The following is a 24,659-nucleotide window of genomic DNA, read 5'->3' as shown; positions in this document are numbered from 1 at the left end:
AATTACAGATCTTTGATGATTCACAAATTGTGGTGAATTCGATGAATGGAACAAATTGATTGGATAATTATAAACTTCAACCTATATTTCAGGAGATTCGACTTCGTTAAACAGAGTATTTAACACATTATGTTTGAACATGTTTACAAAGACAGGAACATGGAAACTGATGGACTGTCAAAAGCAAGATTACACTTGGTAGCATGAGCTTGGCTCATTCAACAGAGAGTGGAAGGAGAGTTGATGGAATGTCTTTTAAATGCCAATATCTATGTATAATTTTTTATGCCACTGTTTATGAACATATCTAGGACCTGATTCTTCATGAGACAAAACTGGTTTCAAATCTCTGATGTATGTCAGAATGACCATGACAGGGCTGTCATATTGACATTTTTGAAAACTGGTTATGAAGCAACATATCTTCTCAGCCATACTTTTATCACTTCCTATGCTTAAGTATATCTCTATATCTATATTTTTTTATGGGACTGTTTATGGACATATCTAGCAGCTAATTTCTTATGAGATAAAACTCGCTTCAAAGCTCCGATATATGTTAGAATGACTATGATAGGGCTGTCATATTGACATTTTTGGAAACTGTTTATGAAACAAGATATGTTCCCAGCAATACTTTTATCAATTCCTATGCTTAAGCATATCTGTGAAATGCAGGAACATATATAATAAATGTAATTTTGTTTTCATAATAAAATAATTTTTTTCTGTCTGAGCAGAATAAGGTAGTTGAACATCATATGAGAACCAATCTGGTTATAACTAGCTAACATGACATTTTAATCTAAGGTTTAAATAGACAAAATGTCTTGATTCATCATTATACGGAGCTAGTTGCATGCATTACTCAACTTCTACTTGTTGGGATCATCTCAAATAATATTGTTGTTATGATTATAACAATTGATAATATTAATATTAATATTAATATTAATATTAATATTAATATTAATATTAATGTAAACACAGAATAAACAATGACAATTTCAGATTTGAATTCCAATATAATTGAATGACAGAAAAGATATAAATGACTGAATACAGCTTAAATATCTATGTTTTTTAAAACAATCACAGAGTAACTCGACTATAAATCTAGAGTAACTGAACCATAAACCTACACAATTCAAAAATTAAAAGCCTAACAAATTTACAAAAAGAAATTAATAGAAAAATTGACAAAAAGCAATTAGTCGAATAACAGCGTACCTGGAACAAAGCCGACTATTCAAATTGCTTCTCGTCTAGACCATATTCATGCCCAACAGAGCCTGTACCAAGAACCACAGCTTCACCTAGGCCATCTCGGCCCAATTGACAAGGAAGTCACATGGTGCTCGAAGCTGACATTTACGGGAATTTCCATAAAACCCATGCAGGTAAGAGAAACCCTCAGTATCACAGAAAAGCTTATAATTTTCGCAAACGAAACATTTCATCCAATATATAAGCAACAGCAAATGAACAACATCTAGTACCAATATAGCAAACCTTCAATTCAGCACTTCTTAACAAAGCAAATGAACTTAACACTAACTAAATGAACTTAACAAAGACGTTAACAAAGCAACCTTCCATTCTAGGAGTAATATCAGAGTCGAATATTCATACATCCATAACAGAATTACAAACTTGAACAAACATTATGGACCAAAGTAAACATATACATAAATTATACGAGCGAAAAACGTTGAATACACGCCTAAGATAGGAAACCGTGCAGTTACAAAACAGACTGCAATCTTCAATATTTTAACATTTCAAACTGTTCAAAATCCCCAATTTATTTAGATCTTCATGTGCAAAAACAGTTCAAACTACAAAAGACTGCGACTCAATCTGTACCAAGAACCATAGCTTCGCCCAGGTCCACTCGGCTCAAATGATAACGAAGTCACATCGTGGCTGAAACCCACATTTACAAAATTTTCCATAAAACCTATGCAGCTAACAGAAACCCAGAGTATCACGGCAGCCAGCAACCGCATCGGTCAACCCAAAGTCAGCGATCTATCAATCGCATATAGTCCCCAGCAGGGATCACGGAGTAACTGGACTATAAACCTAGAGTAACTGGACCATAAACCTACACAATGCAAAAATTAAAACACTAACAAATTGACAAAAAGCAAGTAATACAAAAATTGACAAAAAGCAATGAGTAGAATAACACCGTACCTGCAACAAAGCCGAGCGTTTGAATTCCTTCTCGTCTAGACCATATGCATGCACAACGCAGCCTATGCCAGTACCATGAGAAAATGTGCAAATGACGAAATTGGTTAACGAAGTCTGCACACAAAACCCTCAGTATTCAACCAGAATGCCATTAACTTATAATGCTCAAATAACCATGGACTGTTGCATGCAGGTAACAGAAACCCTCAGTATTTAACTAGAATGCCATTAATTTATAATGCAGTAGTCGAACTTAACCTCTAAACAATACAACCAAGAATCACAGCTTCACACAGACATTTAGCCAAATTTCCATAAAACCCATGCAACTAAGACAAACCCTCAGTATTCAACCAGAATGCCATTAACTTATAATGCTGAAATAACCATGGACTCTTGCATCCAAGTAACAGAAACCCTCAGTATTTAACCAGAATGCCATTAACTTATAATGCAGTAGCTGAACTTACCAAAGCGACAGCACACAGTTGAGCGATAGAAGCTGCACCTGGAACAACACAACCGCAACCAAACGTTTGCGATAGAGTTAACCGAGCAGCTAGGAACCGCATTGTGTTTTCACCGCAGACAATACAACAAATACAAAGGAAAAATCGCAGAGACCGCAGAGCTAAACAACCAAGCAACAATAATAATCCAAATGCCATTAACTTATAATGCAGTGGCCGAACTTAACCTGTAAACAATACAACTAAGAATCACAGCTTCACGCAGACATTTACCGAAATTTCCATAAAACCCATGCAGCTAAGACAAGCCCTCAGTATTCAACCAGAATGCCATTAACTTATAATGCTCAAATAACCATGGACTCTTGCATGCAGGTAACAGCAATCCTCATAGCAGGCAGGAACCGCATTGTCTTTTCAGCGCAGACAATACAACAAATAGAAAACAAAAATCGCACAGACCGTAGAGCTAAAGAACCAAGTAACAATAACAACCCAAAGGCCGCGAACAGGGTAAAAGCCAAATAACCATGAACTCTTGCATGCACGTAACAGAAATCCTCAGTATTTAACCAGAATGCCATACAGTAGCCGAACTTACGAAAGCCACACCCAGCAGGCAGGAACCCCAGCGCAGACGAAAAATCGCACAGACTGCAGAGCTAAACAACCAAGGAACAATACCCGAGCAGGCAGGAACTCCACCGCAGACGAAAAATCGCACAGAGTGCAAAGCTAAACAAGCAACTAACAATACCAATCCAAAGGCCGCGAAGACAGTAAAACCCAAAGGCCGCGAAGACACTAAAACCCAAGCCGAACTTTCCAGCATGTCGAGGAGCAACAGCTGGCCGCCGACGAGACCACCACAGCGCATGCCGACCACAGCTAAGACAAACCCTCAGTATTCAACCAGAATGCCATTAACTTATAATGCTCAAATAACCATGGACACTTGCATGCACGTAAGACAAAACCTCAGTATTCAACCAGAAGACAAACCCTCAGTATTCACAATAATAATCCAAATGCCATTAACTTATAATGCAGTAGCCGAACTTAACCTCTAAACAATACAACTAAGAATCATAGCTTCACGCAGACATTTACCGCAGGAACTCTACCGCAGACCAAACATCGCACAGACTGCAGAGCTAAACAAGCAAGTAACAATACCAACCCAAATGCCGCGAAGACAGTAAAACACAAGCCGAACATTCCAGCATCTCGAGGACAGACACCTGGCCGCCGATCAGACCACCAGACCGCATGCAACCACGTGCCCCTCGCGCGCCACGTGCCATTCACCTCGAACCATGCGAAGCGCGTAATAAGACCCCCAACCCTTTCCGCCCCGTAAACCTTAGTTCGACTTAGGAAATATGCCAAATATTTGCAAAAATCGCGTCCGTCAACCCATGGACAAACCCTCAGTATTCAACCAGAATGCCATTAACTTATAATGCTCAAATAACCATGGACACTTGCATGCACGTAAGACAAAACCTCAGTATTCAACCAGAAGACAAACCCTCAGTATTCACAATAATAATCCAAATGCCATTAACTTATAATGCAGTAGCTGAACTTAACCTCTAAACAATACAACTAAGAATCATAGCTTCACGCAGACATTTACCCAAATTTGCATAAAACCCATGCAGCTAAGACAAACCCTCAGTATTCAACCAGAATTCCATTAACTTATAATGCTTAAATAACCATGGACTCTTGCATGCAGCTAACACAACAGGCAGGAACCGCATTGTGTTTTCACCGCAGACAATAGAACAAATAGAAAGGAAAAATCGCACAGACCGCGCAGCTAAACAACCAAGTAATCATAATAACCCAAAGGCCGCGAACAGGGTAAAACCCAAATAGCAATGGACTCTTGCATGCAGGTAACAGAAACCCCGAGTATTTAACCAGAATGCCATACAGTAACAAAACTTACCAAAGTCACACCGAGCAGACAGGAACCCCACCGTAGACGAAAAATCGCACAGACTGCAGAGCTAAACAAGTAACTAACAATACCCGAGCAGGCAGGAACTTCACCGCAGACGAAAAATCGCACAGACTGCAGAGCTAAAAAAGCAAGTAACAATACCAACCCAAAGGCCGCGAAGACAGTAAAACCCAAGCCGAACTTTCCAGCATGTCGAGCAGGAACAGCTGGCCGCCGATCAAACCACCATAGCGCATGCCGACCACAGCTAAGACAAACCCTCAGTATTCAACTAGAATGCCATTAACTTATCATGTTCAACTAACCATGGACTCTTGCATGCATGTAAGAGAAACCCTCAATATCTAACCAGAGGACAAACCCTCAGTATTCAACCAGAATGCCATCGACTCTTGCATGCATGCCACACAGTAGCCGAACTCACCAAAGCCACACCGAGCAGGCAGGAACTCCACCGCAGACGAAAAATCGCACAGACTGCAAGCAACAATACCCGGGCAGGCAGGAACTCTACCGCAGACCAAACATCGCACAGACTGCAGAGCTACACAAGCAAGTAACAATACCAACCCAAATGCCGCGAAGACAGTAAAACACACCCCGAACGTTCCAGCATCTCGAGGACGGACACCTGGCCGCCGATCACACCACCAGACCGCATGCAACCACGTGCCCCTCACGCGTGCCACGTGCCATTCGCCTCGAACCATGCGAAGCGCGTAATAAGACCCCCAACCCTTTCCGCCCCGTAAACCTTAATTCGACTTAGGAAAAACGCCAAATATTTCCAAATATCGCTGCGGTCAACCCAAAGTCAGCGATCTATCGATCGCTTATAGTCCCCTGCAGGGACTAATAATACCCTTTACTTTATATAACAATTTTGAAAAAAAAACGCTTTGTAACAAATTTCATAATTCTTTACATGAAAAAAGGAAAAAATGACCCAAAATTTTATTGATTTTTCACTACATTGATGAAAGAAATGCACAATTTTGAAAAGACACCCTTTATAACAATTTTCAAATTTCATCCCCAAAACTTTTATTGCTTTTTCACTACATTGGTGAAAAAAATGTACAACAAAGAACAAATTTCAAATTTCTTCCACACAGACAGACAGAAAAGAAACCCAAAACTTTTATTGCTCTGAAATGTACGAGAGCTTACCGTTGCAGCGCTCACTCAGTAAAGTAGAGTAGGGTAGAGTACAGTACATATGAGGAGATTATTGAGAATGTCAAAGCAGAAGGATGAGTCTAATTAGAAGACAAATGAATCACGTGGCAGCGCTGGGTATTCCACTGTAGAGCACGAATAGCATGTAGTACCCAGGCGGTGCTGCAATAGGCGTGGGAGGTGCCGTTACTAGGGAACTATAAATATTCTGCCCTGCTCCTCCTACTAATTCTAATTGTGGGGTGGCAGATGCAAGCAGAAGCAATCTCTGATGCATGAAAAAAGAGTGAGTAGTGAAGGTCGGAGGATAAATGTTGAACTGAATGGAAATGTTATGATGATTATTTGCAGCGAATTGAACCTTGAAGCTACCGCCATAAGTGACCGAAGCAGGCAGCACAGAAATGATGGTGGGCTTCAGGGAAGATTCGTCTAAATAATAAGGACTGTATGCTTGCAGACGAAGCTCTGTGGGAAACGTAATGGTGAAATTATAATTTTTGTTGGGGTTGGAACCTCCCACAAAAATCCTACCATCAGGCAATACAATTGTAGTGGAATGATACATTCTTGGAACAGTGGAACTTGCGAGTACTGAGAAGCGTTGCCCTGGCAATGCATTAGGTCTGTATAAATAAGGAGCAAGAGCTGGATTGGTTGCTTGCCCATAACCTGCACATCCCTTCTCCACTCCATTGATAATCAGAAGTTCACCGGTGGGAAGAAGCAGCATATCTCCCACAACTCTGGGAGTAGGCATGTTCTCCATTGCCTAATCGGCATTGGGATCTGTGATAACCATTCTTCCACAGCTCTGGAGCGCGCCAATGAAAATCCCTGCAAGTGACAAATTGTAACTGTCAACAGGAGCACCACCGCAGATCATAATTTCTGTCCTCCGAAATGCATCAGATGCGGACAGTGGCAACATCACAGATGAGGTGGTGGTGGGGTAATTTCTTAGGCCATCTGGGATTCTTGGAAAATGCCTGACCACAACATTTCTTTGGTAATCAAGCAAGATGGAATCATGGTTGGCGAAGATGAAGAGATTTCCATCGGATGAGAGATGAAGAAAAGGATAGAGATTGTACAGGCTCTGCTGGTTTTGGGACACATAGGTGCCTTCCAGAAACGTCAGATTGTAAACTCCCTCACCAGGCTTCCTTGGTGGCAGGAATTCGTAGGTAAAAGTGTAGTTGCCCCCCACAACAATACTTCTACCGTCAGGAAGGATCTGGTTTGAAGCATACCATCGATCGTTCAGAAGCCCAGATCCAGGTTCACCAGCTGGATCAACCCAATCACATGTAGAAGTTTCACAAGGTACAAATTTACGAACGCTCATGTTTCCATCGCCCCATCCACCAGTGCTAACCAAAGTACCGTCCGCAGCAAAGGCTCCTGATGAACACCAAGTATCAGTCGTGAGCGTCAACGGTCTCACCTTGTTTGTAGCAATGTTGTATTCTATGGAGTGCGCTGAGCAATCATGATAACCGACTAATTTACCTATGCAAATTCCATTTGCGAGGCTTATATTAGAATCACCAAAATCTGTGTAATCGTACATCACCACTGTACCCATAATGGTGGTGGCCATATGCATCGCCGACACACCTCCATTTTCAATCACCACTTCCCATCTCCCAGGGCCAGGGCTTACCGTATCACAGCCATCCGCCCTGCAAATATTGATTACCAGAATATACACCACAAATTGAATCCAAATGCAACACTTGGACTCCATGATATGATATCCAGAAATCGGTATTGCTGTTGTTACGCTCTGCAAAGGCGAGTTCATGAGCTGAGTTTTTATAGAGAGGTGATGTCAAATGCATAGTTGTAAGTGGTCTCGACATTCCAGCCATAGTCATCGTGGATGTATCTGCTCTTTCAACGTGGCCAACCTCAATTAAAACTCACTCTTATTTCATTTCTGGCTGGATCACAAACCACAATAAACATGGCTAGACCAACTTGGAATGGAAAATATAAGCAAAATAGCATTTCCAAAACTCTATTTTCGCAATCACAATAAACTTCTCACATTTATATTTTAAGGTGACAATAATATATTAAGGTGAGGAGTTGTTTTTAGTACAATTTTTTGGAATTTCTACTGTAAAATTTGGCTGAAAAAAAATTGAGGTGGAATCTTGATTTGTGTTATTTAAATTGGCTTTTTGAGTGTATATATAAATTCAGCACCCACCCTGAAAAGTGATTTCAATAAATTCCTGCAGGATTTTAGAGAAATTAGACGGGAAAATCGCACCAGAAAAGATTCCAAAAAGTCTCACTAAAAACAACTCATTAAGATTACAGCAAACTTGTGGGGGAAATTGCGATATTAGTTGTTTAAAGTGTGTTTTTTTAACTATATAAATGGATTAAACCCCTTGAATACTCCTTAGGCACCTACCTCTGTAGATTATACAACTCAAACTTCTAAATTTTAACAAATATATGCCTTAATAATGGAAAATTTGACAAAAAATTATGCGTATGAAATCTCCAAAACTTAAAACAGCGAGACTACGATTATATTTCTTATTTAAATATTCCACCAAAAACTAGGGAATTGCATCATGTAAATGAAATAATTCCATCTAATTATTCTATGTTCTTCTTTTAACAGGACAGAAATGTGATATATTTATGAGTTTAAAAATACATATTGAATAACAAAAAAATTATAACATCATAAAGAATTGCATCAACAACAAAAAATTACCAAATTGTATAAAACAAGTAAAATTGAGTAATATCATTAAATTCATTAATACAAATTAAAACATTATTGCCAAAATCCCATTTTCAAAAACATTAAATATCACTCACCTCAAGATATATCGTGAAGTAAATTGTGAATATGTTATATGTTAAATTGTGGTTTTGCTTAATTATTGCACACAACTGTGAGCGAGATTGTGATGTTTAGTTGTTTAAAATATGCTTTTGACTAAACAAATGGATTGAACACCTTGAAAACTCCTCCATCCCCTAAATTGTGCAAGTTATGCAACTCAAACTTCAAAATTTTAGAAAATATCTTCCCTAATACAACTAAAATTGGCAGAAAATTATACCTATTAAATCTCCAAAACTTAAAATAGCTAAAATATGGATATATTTCTTATTTAAATATTCCAATATAAATTGGAAAATTTTGGTATATAAATTAAATAGCTTCATCTATGTTAAAAATGTGACCATTATTTATATTTGAGTTTGAAAATAAATATTAACAAAAAGTTATAATATCATAAAGAATAGTATCAACAACAAAAAACACCAAAACAAGCAAATTGAATCTTTAAATTAAATATCATTAAATTCATTAATGCTAGTTAAAACACCATTAAAAATTTTATTAAAGGATTATTAATTTTTTAGTCTTTACATTAAAATATCAAACAACTCAGTTCACCAAATATAAGCAACTCAAAATGAAGTCTTGTATGCATACTATTCATGTCCATGACCATAAATGCTAACATCAATATCCATATAACAAACTTTAAATGAGAATGGTATATAATAAGGGATCTAATTCTTTATAATATTTCTCTTACACATGCTTATTTAAAATGTATAGAATGAGATGTAATTTTGATGGAGTAGTCTTTAACTGGGATTTTTTGGATTTTTGGGCATATTTTTGGGGAATCCCATAAAAAGTCACACTTAAAGAGTACTCAAATTTGAATTAAATGAATAATTTATATATTATATTTATAACTAAATTTATAATGATTTTTTATTTACTAATAAACTATAAGGTTAGTACATTGATTGTGTATTTTAATAAAATTATAAAAAATTGTGGAAATTTATTAAATATTAAAAAACAATTTTTTTACAATTGTAATGTGTGTGTGTGTGAGAGAGTGGTTTTCTTCTCCGAGGAAATATTAAAAATCTTAGTTTGGAAAATATGTGTGCGTGTGTGTGTAAGGTCTTCTTCTCTTAGCAAATATTAAAATTCTTAAATTGGAAAATATTGTTACTTTATTATTAATCAATATTTCAATAGAGTTCTAATTTTAATACTTTAAAAATGTTTAGAAAAAATTATAATGTTAAACTTTTCACACGATTTGCTATTAATTAGAATTGTAAATTAAAATGAGCTAAAGAATCCAACAACATGGATAGCACATAGCCTACTAGGTATATTCTCCCTTGAGAAATACTATTTTATGCATCCTATAATATCCAAGTAAATGCACTTGAATTATAGTCCCTAATAAAATATGAACTAAGAAGGTCTATCCAAAATCATCCCAATAATCCATTCCCTCTCTTTAAGATATCACTGTGCTCTAGCACTTGGGGTATCTTGAACGTTATAATCACTATATTTCTCTTTGAGTTTCAATGTTAATTTAGTTTCATATCTAATAAAATAGACAAATTATCTATGTAGAAGTGATTCCCAAGGAGTGAGCATGTCAATATAGATGGGGTTGGAATCCTCAGTGGGGAGGATAATATCACCTCCTCTCTAAGCTACACCCACTTGACAATTATTTTAAATGAACTTGATATTATTTCATTATTTAAAATTTTTTAATAAATTTTTATTAGTTATTAATTTGCTTTAAAATTCTAAAACTTGATTTACCTTTAAAATTCAAAAAAGATCAACATATTAAATGAAATTTGTGTGTGCGTGCGTGTTTGTGTTTAAGAGTGTACAATTTTAGAAAATTAGTGTACAACACCCACATGTTATGACATAAATCTAGTGAGAGGAAAAAATCGAATTCCCAGGGTCAAAGCTTTACCTCTTAAGTAGCTCAAAAATGCATTCAAGTTGTTCTCTTGAGAATATTAAGATCTCTTATGGGGAATGAAATGGCCACACCAATAATTGAGTGGGAAAGTCTATGGTCATAAGTCAATGCAACTCTCTTAGTTGCAAAGAAGCGTGTCAAGTGGCCAAAAAATACAAAATGAAGAAATTGAAAGGAAATAAAGAGAGGTTATCTATCCAAATTTTTATAGCGTTGGATCACCCTTTGTGATCTTGACCATTTGAATAATTAACCACATGTGGGCCAAGCACTAGCACTGGCGTGAACCAATGTTACATGACCATGTAGCATTTTCACGTGATGCACACCACATTGTTTAAAAAATTGTATGAGTAACCCAATTAAATGGTTGATCAATGAATTCTATCAAGACAAGGACTAAGGGTTGACGATGGTACATCACATTTAACCAATATAACATTAAAAGAAGAGGTTGAGGGGCAGTTTACAATGATAATAACATAACATATAGGTATTTCATATAGAAATTGCGTAGTTTCTGAGCCCAGTTGGCTGCGAGTCATATTTGCGCAATTTCTGGAGGGAAGATTGGTTCCCCTCTAGTATTGCGCAATTTCTTGAGGGAGTTGCTCAGCCAGCAGCTAAACCAACTCTACAGAAGCAGCCTCTGACAGGAGTGCAACAAGCTATCATGCAGAGGCTCGGAAGCTGGTAGAAAACCACTAAATCTCATGTACCTGATAGTGCAATACATGCTGTTGAGGATGGTTGGTAAGGAGGCTCCAAAACGAATCTAAGGAAAATTTTTGGAGGGTGGTTGTAGCCGCTACAACAGTGTGAAAATAGGGTGGCGGGGTTTACTTTTGCAACTAGACTAGCCTTTCCCTTTCATGACATTTAAATTAGCATTTACATTTAATTAATGGCATTTTCATTTCTGTCGTTAGAATCAAGTTCATCTCCTTGCAATCACGATATGCTTTCGTAAGAAATTATATTTGTAGTTAGTCGAAGGAGTGGTATTTGAATACCTTGATCTAATCTAACGAATGAGGAGGACATGAGTAGAACGTAACATGTCGTGCATATAGCACTATCACCTCTAAATTTGTATGAACCCCAAGTTGATAATTTAGGTTGATAAGCATTGGGAGTTGCAACATCCTTGGTGCAATACCATAGCTCATCATTTTTTGGCACTGTTGTCAGGGAGGTGTTCAAGTAGGTGTTGTTTCTACATAGGAGTTACTTGCTTTTTGCTTTGCATTAGTCTTATTGGTTTGAAAGCTTCACGAAAAAAAAAAAAAGGAGAAAAAGAATTCAAAAAACACAGCTAGTTCTTTCATGCCTCGTAGGATTAGGGAAAATCAAGGGAAATTCTTACCAAAAACCCCCACCCCTTCAAGCAGTCAACCTGTATTCTTCTTTGGTGATTGTGAACTTTCCTCTCTCACTATAGGGGAATTAGAAAAGCCTCTAGGTGAGAAACCTAGAATTTTTTAGGAACCCATAGGGGAAGAAAAACATATCTCACCTACACAAACCATGGCTAAAAACAGATAAGATGAGATTTTCCCTATCAGGGAAACTAATGGTAGGCCATAATGAGTAATATAAGCCATGTTTCCCTTCCACATTTCCATGGCCTAAACTCTGGAGATCCTCTCACCTTCGTGTTTGAATTTTTTGTTTTTTGTAGGACCTATGACTATGCATTGGATGAACATAAGCTAAATTTATTTCCATCTACCCTCAAAGATGTACCCTTGCAATCATTCATGATTTACCTAAAGCCAACATCGCTACCTAGGCCCAAATGAAACAAGCCTTCAATGACAAGTACACTTATTACTGCAGTTCCAAGGAAACAAAGGAGGAAATCTTTAGGATGACCCTAGGAACAAATGAATCCTTAGAGGACTATGAGGAAAGATTCCCACTCAATTATAGGAGGGCTAATTGTACCCTTGATCTCGAACATCAGCCCTCAAACATGGGATAAGAAGTATGTTGGAGGATTTTAAGAGTGGCATGTTGCATACGTTTCCGCTACAGTTGGATACAACGCAAATTAAAAGGAACCAAGAGGAAGGAGAAAGGGCACTAGGTATCTTCTACCCTAGATGCACTGAGAGACACCCTAGGAATGAGTGCCCACTGAATGTCAAAGAAGTCTACTTTGTTTGTAAAGAAAATCATGCAATAGAAGAACGTCTCTCTATGATAGGTCTGAGGGCTATATACCAAGGGGAGAAAGGTGGTTCAGAGAAACTCTGCTTTATTAACCAGAGGAGGCCTTAAGGTCCTCCACCATATTAGCAGGGAATGCAAGGTGTGCACTATCCTCATTAAAATCCAAATAAGAATGCACCTTTCCAGCCTTGGTTGCCTTCCACTCATCCATCATGGCCCACACCTCCTCCTTGGCCTTATACTCCTCAACATCCTCCTTGTCGTATTAACCCTCCTTTCCAACCATATCCACCACAATATTCCCAATGGAGAAACCTCTCACCATGATGGAGGCCTCAAACAACCCAAACTCCTGCTCTACTACCTCCACCTCAACCTCAACCATAGCTCCCTCACCATACCCCACTTAAGAAACCTCAAATTCTTTCTCAACCCAATCTGAACCTGAACAATAAGTAGGAACAATAGGTTTATAGTGGGGAGACATCCTAGCATGCTTATGTTGTGGAAATCCAAGAGATCAACCTTCCTTCTGGGAAGGTGATCCTAGATAATCACCCACATTTTCCACATAGAGAGACTGAAGAGAATGAATAGACTGCCCCTCAAGCCAATGCACCTCCTTACCATGAATGGTTGCTCCACCCTAAACAACACACCCTTGAAGAGGCTTAACTTCGGGGAGAATTGAAGAACTTGTGTGTAAAAATACCCCTTCTCCAAGCCATCAAAGATGTCCCCGTTTACAACAAGCTTATCAAGGAAGAGTGTTTCAAAATACCTGGGAGAAGAAGAATAGATACCCCACTATCCATTTTGTTGGACAATTTTTTGACCTAATGCTTGGGAGGGTAATCTCCCCAAAGTACTTGGATAATGGTAGCCCAGTATTGCTTGTGCACATTGATGGAATTATGGTCCCTAATACCTGGATTGACCTTGGGGCTGCAATCAATGTGATGTCTAGGGAAACCATTCTCGAGCTCAACCTCCAAGGGGGCTTGAGGAAGACTACTATGATATTGTGTAACAACCCTCATGAAAATTCCATGTAATAAGGTATATAAAGGAAAGAATAAGACCATGGGCAAGGGACACTTATTCCAAGATTAATGTTAGGTAGGACATGTTCTTGGTGTGGGTGTTCAGTCAGTTTACTATGGGAAAGGAGATTGCATTTTATTATGGCAAAGGAGATTGGAAAAGGCAAAGGAAAAGGCAAAGGCAAAGGCATTAAAAGGAAAAAAGGAATTTTGGCACATTTGTTTATGAAAAGAAATGAAATTAGGAGGAAAGTGAGGTAAAAGGTCATAGGTTGCATGTGACGAGGAAATTGAATGAAAATGGTGGAAATTGAAGAAAATAGAGTACTCATTGATAAAAAGGCTTATGAGGATTAGTTGGCAACATCTTGGTCAATGTAAACACTTAGCTCAAGTATTTTCTTAGGTTTTAGAGCAAGGAAAGGAAAGGAAGGAAAGCAAGGATCAAGGAAGAAGAGCAGGATCAGGGAGCTTCATCAGGAATACTTGCAGGTAGCATATTTCATGTGTGATTTCCTATTTGGTTTGGACATGCATGGCTTTGCATGTTGGTGTATGGCTCTCTTGTTGTCGGTGGCATGGTTTTTCCAGGTTATGACAGTGGTTTTCAGCCTAGCCTCACCTTTTTCCTGATGCCGTGGTGTTGGGATATTTTTTTTCGGTTTGGATCTTTGGTTTTTCGGATGAATTTCAGAATTTCGGGCGGAGGTGGTCTCAAGGTTCATTCCCAAAGGCCTAGGAATCCCTTGATCTATTTTGGAAGGATACACGGTAAACTCTGAGGGAGGAATCTCAGTTTATGACCTAATGATCCGCTTTAGATTGTGATAAAGCCTGAGACACTGGTCTCAGTTTAGGGCCAAGTGATCCGTGGTTGGATTGCGGTAAAGCCTGAGAGGCAAGAGGTCAAAATTTCCTCAAGGATAGTGATGGAGTCCAGATGGAATTCATAGTTCGGTTCAGTTATGATCGGAGCGCCAGTTTCGGTGTGATCACGATTTGATGAGGGTGGAGGTGGTTTAACCTTTGGATTCCCTTGGTTGTTTTTGGATTGGTTTTCCTATGAGATCCCACATTCACATTTGGAATATGGCATGGGGGTGGTTGGCTAAAAGAAATATTTGGTTCGCCAATATCTAAATTCGGGTGGTACATGGAAGTACTGAACCTTTTCAGATTTTTATATTATTAATGAAAGCTAAGTTCTCTTACTTTTTCACTTGTTTATATGTGGATTTAAAGGATGTCATATGTTTGATATTTACATGGTTTTATGCTCGTTATAAGCATGGTTAATTGGTTGATTCATTTAATGGTTATTTCATGTATTTACTTTTGAATGTTAAAATGATGGATGCAAGACCTAATTGATGTTATAATAGTTCAATGGAGACATTGGTGATCCTTCCTGCCATGGTTCATAAGTGCTTTTAGTCATTCATGCTTTGTCTTGTATCCTAAACTTGTAGGTTGCATTGATTCCAAGTGTTTGACAAAATGTCAATCCCAGTTGGGGATGGTTACGCTTAGTCCTGAGTTTTATTTCTCAGTTTTTTTATCTTTGTCATCACGTCTTCGATGGATTCTAAAAGCTACACAAAGTCTGGGGAGTGGCCGAAATTTTGGGCCAGAAAAGTGCCTTGATTTCAAGGGATGTTGGCACAGGTCCGCTGGGAAAAATCCTTGGATGGTGGCTTGTAGGCCTGTGAAAGTGTCAAGAGGTCCCTAGATGCTATCATGCCCATATCATGAGAGCGTCCAAATGTTTAGAGGTCTAAAAGGTCAGTGGGACCTAGGGACAGGATGCTTGAGTGGCTGGGATGTCCCCTGGGGTATTGCTGCTGGTGTGGAAGGTATGGTTGATTTGTTTCCGTCGATTCCATTTCTTTAAGGTCACCAAGGAGGTTGAATCCCTTATAGCTACCTCTCTCGTCACACATTTACCACGGTTGGACAGTTACTTGGGTAGATTTGGGAGGAGGCCGATTACATACTTCAACTTGCAGATAGATCCATAATAGCTCCCGAGGGATTTATTGACTATGTAATGGTCTCCATTGACTCGTGGGAGTATCCCACTGATTTCCTTGTCCTGCATCCCAAAACCAAATTTAATGGTTATCCTATCATCCTAGGAAGACCTTGGTTGGCCACTTTTGATGCCTCATTAGTTGCAGGGTTGGGAACATGACCATAAAGAATGGGCATCCATCAAAAAAACTTGTGATGTGCCCTCCTGCTCAACCTTCTATTGAGCATGACTTGCCCTAATGGTTGGAGGATGAGGAAGAAGGATAACTTTATGACACATCCCCCTACCCAGTCTACACACTAGACACTGTTATATGGGTAGGGAAACCTAATGAATATGAACTTATTGAACTACATTAGTATTTATTTCTTAAAAAAAAGTATTTATATTTCTAGAAAGTGGACTTGTGACAATCCCCCTTGATGCAGGGCTAGACCTGCAAATACCATGATCTTAAACATCTGTTGCATATCAACTTAATTCACAGCTTTTTCCCCAAATCAAAATCCTCAATACTTGGCAAATTCACACTTTGCACATATGTTCTCAAAACCCATATTCTAATAAGCGGGAATTAATAACCTGTCATCATAATTTCTCTATTTGCTTTGAAACTCATACAAGGTTCTATGATGAAGCCCAACTCAAATCTTCATATAAAACTTCCACAGCAATTAAACCAGTCAATTTATAAGAGTTTTCTTATTTCAAAAGACCATCGATATCCCATCAAGATAAACCATACCTGTGTTAAACACGATGTCCATTAAAAGGCTGTCTCTATCATACCCCTTTAGGATTACTGTTAATCTTTCGCAACTGCTGCACTTCAACGAAATTGCCAGATTTGACTTTCCACAATTCTTCAGCGCCTTTTAATCTCAATCATTTCTCATTTTATTATTAAAATCGACTCACCATTTCGTTCTTGATTCTGGTTACTCGCCTCCATAGATCAATTTCAAACCTGCGCTCCACGCTGGCCCACGCAATTCTTTACAAACCTGCATCTTACAACTTCTTTACAAATACTGCGTCTTCAACACTTCTGATACTCCGGCAAACTGCGTCTTGTCCATGCTTCTGGCATGTTATTTCTGCATTAAAATGTTGTTTCCACTCCAGCAGAAAACGTTGTTCCTCTCCAGCAGAATTCTGATGATCGATTTCATTTAAGATTCCATTAATAACACAGGTTCTCATGCTCCCAATTCGTCTTCTGTATTTGTTGTGGAACTCTGTCAAGCACAATTTACCCACGCTGGAATTGTCACCACAGATTTCTGCACCCTTTCTCTCAATTCACGACTTCTAGCATATTAGAAATGAACTTCAGCAACCTTCAACAGACACAAATCACCACACAACTTTTTACTGGCCAGATGTTTCAATGTCGTGGCCCTTTACAATTGCTGAAGGCTTATAGCCTTGCTGCTCAAGCCTATTCTCAATCTCACACTTCTCTCACACTCTCAATGTCCTTTTCTCACAAAAAGTCCTCCTATTTATACAATTTAAAAAAAATCATTTAATTAAATGCTCAATCTCTTAAAATCCTCAACAAACCCCTAAATTCCTCAACATCCCTAAAGGATAGGTTTTTATCCCTAAAATCCTTCAATTTATTAAATTTCCTCATATCCTTTTATTAATAAAAAGATATTTACATAAATCCTCACCTTCTCCTATTTAATTCAAATTGATTAATAAAATATTAAAAAATCATCACACCCCATATTTACAAATTAATATTATCACACCCCATATTTACAAATGGAGAAAAAGGTCTTGATGCTCCTGCATCAGACTCCCCATGTAAAAAAATTCATGACCACCTCGTCATAAGTTTGGATATCTCCTCCTGGATCCCAAATTTTATTTTGTAATCCTTTCGTGCTTGTCGATTGCTTCACTGTTGTTGTCGTCTGCTGTTGCCTTCCAGGTTTCCATATTTTGTGCTGTAGTGCTCCACTTGCTCTGCTCTTGCAATCTTTCACTGTCATTCTCTTGTTGTCTTTCCTTTCCTTTCTTTCGGTTGTCTTTCTCTGGGATGTTTTTACCATTAACCTCCTTATCAACTCAATTTCTCTGTCCAGTATGTCCTCTGTCTGGTTATTGTTTCCATCTCTTGATTGCTGAATTCTCATTCTTGCTTGCTCATCACTTGTTTTGATCACCTTTTCTGCTGCTGCTACTATAAATGTTGCATCACATGTTGCTCTAGCTGTCACTATGAATGTTGCGGCCTCCCAAACTTCCTTTCCCTCTGCAACATTCCTTTGCTCGTCACCTGCAATTTCATCTTGATTATCATTTATGACAACTGCTTTGTCATCCTTCATCAGCAATCTATCCTGGACATTCATCCTCTGTTCTTCCAATTTCCTCCTTTGAAAGTCTAATTCTCTATATAACTCAATGATTTTACTTGGAGTGGACTTCGGAAACTTTACACGATCTTCCATTTCCTCATTTGTTATTGTCTCATTATCACATGGTCTTTCTTCTGCTAAATCTTCTTTAACATCCTTCAGTAGATGTTCTTCCTCTTCTTCCAAACCTGCAATCACACACAAATCATTAGTTTTAAAATCACAAGACCTTACGGTCTTATTTGATGCTTCAGTCATCAAGTCTTCGGGCTACTTCGAATCATTCATATGATTCAACTCCTCTAGCTCTTCATCGCTTTCAAAAAGTAATGGTCCATTCTTTGGGTAACATAACGAAACTTCAACATCTTCTTTAGCATCTTCATTTTGCTGTAGCTCAACTGTTTCGGGCTTCTCTACCCTTTGTCTAGCATCTATAACCTGTTCAAGTTCCCTTAGTTCCTTTATCAACTGCAAATTTACCTGATGATTCCACTTCTCTTGTAGTTTCTGCCATCTCAACTTCTTTCTCATGACATAACCACGCTTCTGGTCTTCCTCATTTCTTTGCAACATCTCCATTAATACCTCAAGCTGAACTGCTATCTCAGCCTTCTCCCTCTCATATTCCTCTTTGCTTAACTGTCTTTGTATGCCAATTGCCTTGGCATCCTTCTCCTTTTGTCCTCTGCTGTGGTTGATTTCAGAACCTTTGTGACGACTGTCACTAGTCATCATCCTTTCCATCTCTATGAGTTCCTCACTCACTTTACTATGAGTTGTACTAAAGCCTCTTCAGCAGCAAGTCCTATCTTGCCGCCACTTACCTCACCAAGCCCTCCTCACTCGGTCTTTTGGCAAGCAATTGGTTCTCTATCTCCAGAACCTCCTTTGAGCACTTTTCTTTGCTCTTCCTGGCTTCAACTCATCTGCCTGTTCACAACTGTCTTCCTTATCCAATCTCTATTGGATTTCCTCAAGGGTCTGCCACACCTATTCTTTCACCAGTTTTCTGTTAGCAATTTTAAACATGTCTTATATGGATTTTCCTTTTGGGAGCTGCAAAAATACTTCCGCTTTAATGCAAAGACTACAATCTTCAAATTCAAATAAACCCAGATCACCTTACCTTCAAGATCTCAGTCTGATCTTGTTTACCTGTACTTCAATCTCATCACTCCTGCAGTTTTGTCCAACAAATCTTTATGCTTCCTCTGCAAAATTTCACTGTCAATCAGATTTTAAAATCTGATCCTCTCTTCCAATCTTCTGGCTTTATCCAGCAAACTTTAGCTACGTGATCTTTCAATTAGCATCTGATCTTCTTTACCTGCATTCTGTTTACTTGCAATTGTATATGCTGCATATCAGATCTTCATCATTCATCACACATTCAAGAATACATTTCAATTCAACAAAACCTTCTTGTCGTCATTCAGAAAATAAACATTTCAACAGAGCATTCCGGCTCTGATACCAAAATTGATGCAGGGCTAGACCTGCAAATACCATGATCTTAAACATCTGTTGCATATCAACTTAATTCACAGCTTTTTCCCCAAATCAAAATCCTCAATACTTGGCAAATTCACACTTTGCACATATGTTCTCAAAACCCATATTCTAATAAGCGGGAATTAATAACATGTCATCATAATTTCTCTATTTGCTTTGAAACTCATACAAGGTTCTATGATGAAGCCCAACTCAAATCTTCATATAAAACTTCCACAGCAATTAAGCCAGTCAATTTATAAGAGTTTTCTTATTTCAAAAGACCATCGATATCCCATCAAGATAAACCATACCTGTGTTAAACACGATGTCCATTAAAAGGCTGTCTCTATCATACCCCTTTAGGATTACTGTTAATCTTTCGCAACTGTTGCACTTCAACGAAATTGCCAGATTTGACTTTCCACAATTCTTCACCGCCTTTTAATCTCAATCATTTCTCATTTTATTATTAAAATCGACTCACAATTTCGTTCTTGATTCTGGTTACTCACCTCCATAGATCAATTTCAAACCTGCGCTCCACGCTGGCCCACGCAATTCTTTACAAACCTGCATCTTACAACTTCTTTACAAATACTGCGTCTTCAACACTTCTGATACTCCAGCAAACTGCGTCTTGTCCATGCTTCTGGCATGTTATTTCTGCATTAAAATGTTGTTTCCACTCCAGCAGAAAACGTTGTTCCTCTCCAGTAGAATTCTGATGATCGATTTCATTTAAGATTCCATTAATAACACAGGTTCTCACGCTCCCAATTCGTCTTCTGTATTTTCTGTGGAACTCTGTCAAGCACAATTTACCCACGCTGGAATTGTCACCACAGATTTCTGCACCCTTTCTCTCAATTCACGACTTCTAGCATATTAGAAATGAACTTCAGCAACCTTCAACAGATACAAATCACCACACAACTTTTTACTGGCCAGATGTTTCAATGTCGTGGCCCTTTACAATTGTTGAAGGCTTATAGCTTTGCTGCTCAAGCCTATTCTCAATCTCACACTTCTCTCACACTCTCAATGTCCTTTTCTCACAAAAAGTCCTCCTATTTATACAATTTAAAAAAAATCATTTAATTAAATGCTCAATCTCTTAAAATCCTCAACAAACCCCTAAATTCCTCAACATCCCTAAAGGATAGGTTTTTATCCCCAAAATCCTTCAATTTATTAAATTTCCTCATATCCTTTTATTAATAAAAAGATATTTACATAAATCCTCACCTTCTCCTATTTAATTCAAATTAATTAATAAAATATTAAAAAATCATCACACCCCATATTTACAAATTAATATTATCACACCCCATATTTAAAAATGGAGAAAAAGGTCTTGATGCTCCTGCATCACCCCTGTACAGTAATCCTCACCATCCAAATAATCAACCACATTGGGTCCACGTGCTAGTTGTGGTGTGAACCAGTATTACAAGACCATGTAGCATGGTCACATGACACACACCAAGCTTTTTAACTAATCACATGAGTCCCCCAATTGAATTATTGATCCATGAATTCCATGAAAACAAGAACTAAGGGTTGAGGGAGGTACATCACATTTGACCAAGTTAGCATTGAAGTTAGAGGTTGAGGGGTGGTTTACTATGATAATTGCATGTCATATAATTGTTTCGAAATAGTAATAATAATATATGCCAAGGATAATGTTTTTAACCTAATTCGAGAAAGAAATATAAGTGAGCTAAGGGTGGACAAAATAGTAATTTATTTTTAGTGCATAAACAAAATTATGAGTATGCAAAGCAAGGAGATAACATAAATGGGTATGATACCATGGAGAAGCTTAATGCCATGGGAAAAATATATAAAGTATGGGAAATAAAAAGGAGAGACTTAGATACACCATAGTATATAAGATATAGTACAATTAATTTATTATTCATAAAGCCTAAGTCCCTTATGTTAAATTATATTGGAACAAAAGGGTACAGGTATCACATGTGGCACTTAGGAAGGGTGTTATATGTTAACCGATAAAATCGAGATGGATCCCTATAGTATGATTGGGTTGACCAAGAAGTTATGCGTTGAACGAGTATGGTGTTGTGTCTAGACTAGTGAGCAAGGGACCATTTAGAATTCTCTTTTCACTAGCTATGGAAAATGTAAATTGTGTTAGAGAAAAAATGTTTTGAAATGAGATGTATGATGAGGTAAAACCTTAGATTCATATAATGAGTATTTTTGAATTTATTGCAAAAAGAAAGAAAAAAATAGTTGAGTAAATTGAGGTACATTACACTTTGGCCATTTTTGGCCAATGGATCTCCACTGGGGATTGATTGATTGAACTGTGCATATAAAGGTGGAAGGATTTTGGTTTAATGGATTGGCTAGGCAATCCATAGATTTTTTTTTGTTATAATAATGTGTTGTAATCACTAGCTTGAGGGCTTGATCTATGTAGTCCACCTAATCCTAGTTTTCTAAGCTTTTCAATGAGTTGAATACAATATTGGAAAAAAAATAAATATCTTAAACATTGGAAAATGACAATCTAGATTCTAGTGAAGAAAAATAAAGCATGAAACAATTAGACTACATCATTAATTATGATAATATTTTATTAGATATTTTTATTATTAGAGTAATCTAAGTGTTTAGTTGATCGTTAACAATAATTGTTTATTTAATATTATAATTTACCATTATAAACAATAAAAATAAATTTATCTTATAATATTATATAATTTTACAAATGCTTAAAAACTCACTGGTAAATGTGTTTATTAAATTTTGTTAATATTATATTTACTTGTGTCGAATAGACAATTTGGTTTTAATTGAAAAAATATATAATCAAATTAATTATACAATTTTTTGGATAATAAAGATAAATAAGGTATTGTAATTAATTAATTTTATATTATATGATTTTAATCTCAAATTTTATTGTTAAAAAAATTAATTATTTTAAATTTATAAATTTGTGATTCATAATAGTAGGTTGAGTTTTAAAATTATAACATGTGTTTTTTAAAGTTTAAATTATAATATTTTTTATCAAATTTAAAATAATGATAATTATATCTTGATACTTAATACACATGAATATGATGGATATTTTATTAGCATTAATGAGAGTGGATTAATTTTAAAAGAATAAATATATAATTAACATTTTAAACGTCCTCCTCTTTTTACATTTAACATCACACTTTCTATAATAACAATCTAACATGACACTTTATATAATAATACCCTTTACTTTATATAACAATTTTGAAAAAAAACGCTTCGTCACAAATTTCATATTTCTTTACATGAAAAAAGGAAAAAAAGACCCAAAATTTTATTGCTTTTTCACTACATTGATGAAAGAAATGCACAATTTTGAAAAAAAGACCCTTCATAACAATTTTCAAATTTCATCCCCAAAACTTTTATTGTTTTTTCACTACATTGGTGAAAAAAAAGTACAACAAAAAACAAATTTCAAATTTCTTCCACACAGACAGAAACCCAAAACTTTTATTGCTCTGAAATGTACGAGAGCTTACCGTTGCAGCGCTCACTCAGTACAGTAGAGTAGGGTAGAGTACAGTACATATGAGGAGATTATTGAGAATGTCAAAGCGGAAGGATGAGTCTAATTAGAAGACAAATGAATCCACGTAGAGTAGGGTAGAGTACAGTACATATGAGGAGATTATTGAGAATGTCAAAGCGGAAGGATGAGTCTAATTAGAAGACAAATGAATCCAAGTGGCAGCGCTGGGTATTCCACTGTTGAGCACGAATAGCATGTAGTACCCAGGCGGTGCTGCAACAGGCGTGGGAGCTGTTGTTACTAGGGCACTATAAATATTCTACCCTGCTCCTCCTACTAATTCTAATTGTGGGGTGGCAGATGCAAGCAGAAGCAATCTCTGATGCATGGAAAAAGAGTGAGTAGTGAAGGTCGGAGGATAAATGTTGAACTGAATGGAAATGTTATGATGATTATTTGTAGCGAATTGAACCTTGAAGCTACCGCCATAAGTGACCGAAGCAGGCAGCACAGAAATGATGGTGGGCTTCAGGGAAGATTCGTCTAAGTAATAAGGACTGTATGCTTGCAGACGAAGCTCTGTGGGAAACGTAACGGTGAAATTATAATTTTTGTTGGGGTTGGAACCTCCCACAAAAATCCTACCATCAGGCAATACAATTGCAGTGGAATGATACATTCTTGGAACAGTGGAACTTGCGAGTACTGAGAAGCGCTGCCCTGGCAATGCATTAGGTCTGTATAAATAAGGAGCAAGAGCTGGATTGGTTGCTTGCCCATAACCTGCACATCGCTTCTCCGCTCCATTGATAATCAAAATTTCACCGGTGGGAAGAAGCAGCATATCTCCCACAACTCTGGGAGCAGGCATGTTCTCCATTGCCCAAGTGGCATTGGGATCTGTGATAACCATTCTTCCACAGCTCTGGAGCGCGTCAATGAAAATCCCTGCAAGTGACAAATTGTAACTGTCAACAGGAGCACCACCGCAGATCATAATTTCTGTCCTCCGAAATGCATCAGATGCGAACAGTGGCAACATCACAGATGAGGCGGTGGTGGGGTAATTTCTTGGGCCATCTGGGATTCTTGGAAAATGCCTGACCACAACATTTCTTTGGTAATCAAGCAAGATGGAATCACGGTTAGCGAAGATGAAGAGATTTCCATCGGATGAGAGATGAAGAAAAAGATAGAGATTGTACAGGCTCTGCAGGTTTTGGGACACATAGGTGCCTTCCAGAAACGTCAGATTGTAAACTCCCTCACCAGGCTTCCTTGGTGGCAGGAATTCGTAGGTAAAAGCGTAGTTGCCCCCCACAACAATGTTAAGCTCCATTGATTTTACACAAAAGCTACCTTGATTTATGGAATTGCAGCTTT

At 37.6% G+C, this 24,659-nt stretch overlaps 1 protein-coding gene and 1 pseudogene across 1 annotated transcript; both read right to left on the bottom strand.

Moving 5' to 3' along the window:
• Positions 1–5,920: 5,920 nt before the first annotated feature.
• Positions 5,921–6,589, bottom strand: LOC149224900 (aldehyde oxidase GLOX1 pseudogene; annotated as a pseudogene).
• A 3-nt stretch (positions 6,590–6,592) lies between these two features.
• On the bottom strand, positions 6,593–18,829 carry LOC149224899 (aldehyde oxidase GLOX-like). Its single transcript, XM_089388308.1, has 2 exons — positions 18,603–18,829; positions 6,593–7,505 (listed from the first exon to the last, which is right to left on the bottom strand). Exons 1-2 carry the CDS (start codon positions 18,827–18,829, stop codon positions 6,593–6,595), a joined length of 1,140 nt encoding a protein of 379 aa, XP_089244434.1.
• Between the last annotated feature and the right edge of the window lie 5,830 nt (positions 18,830–24,659).

Source organism: Pinus tabuliformis, chromosome Q (assembly GCF_031772625.1).
Source record: "Pinus tabuliformis cultivar Carrire ecotype Pingquan chromosome Q, CPIR1, whole genome shotgun sequence".
NCBI lineage: Eukaryota > Viridiplantae > Streptophyta > Pinopsida > Pinales > Pinaceae > Pinus > Pinus tabuliformis.
The sequence above is the reverse complement of the archived record's forward strand: the minus strand, read 5'-3'. Positions and strand labels throughout refer to the sequence as shown.

What these genes read in the sequence shown, in the direction of transcription:
- LOC149224899 (XM_089388308.1), bottom strand. Translation starts at nt 18,829, where the DNA reads ATGGAGATGTTGCAAAGAAATGAGGAAGACCAGAAGCGTGGTTATGTC. An exon ending in AAAGAAGATGTTGAAGTTTC is followed by an intron (nt 7,506 to 18,602) that starts GTTATGTTACCC and finishes CAATATTTGCAG; the next exon opens with GGCGGATGGCTGTGATACGG.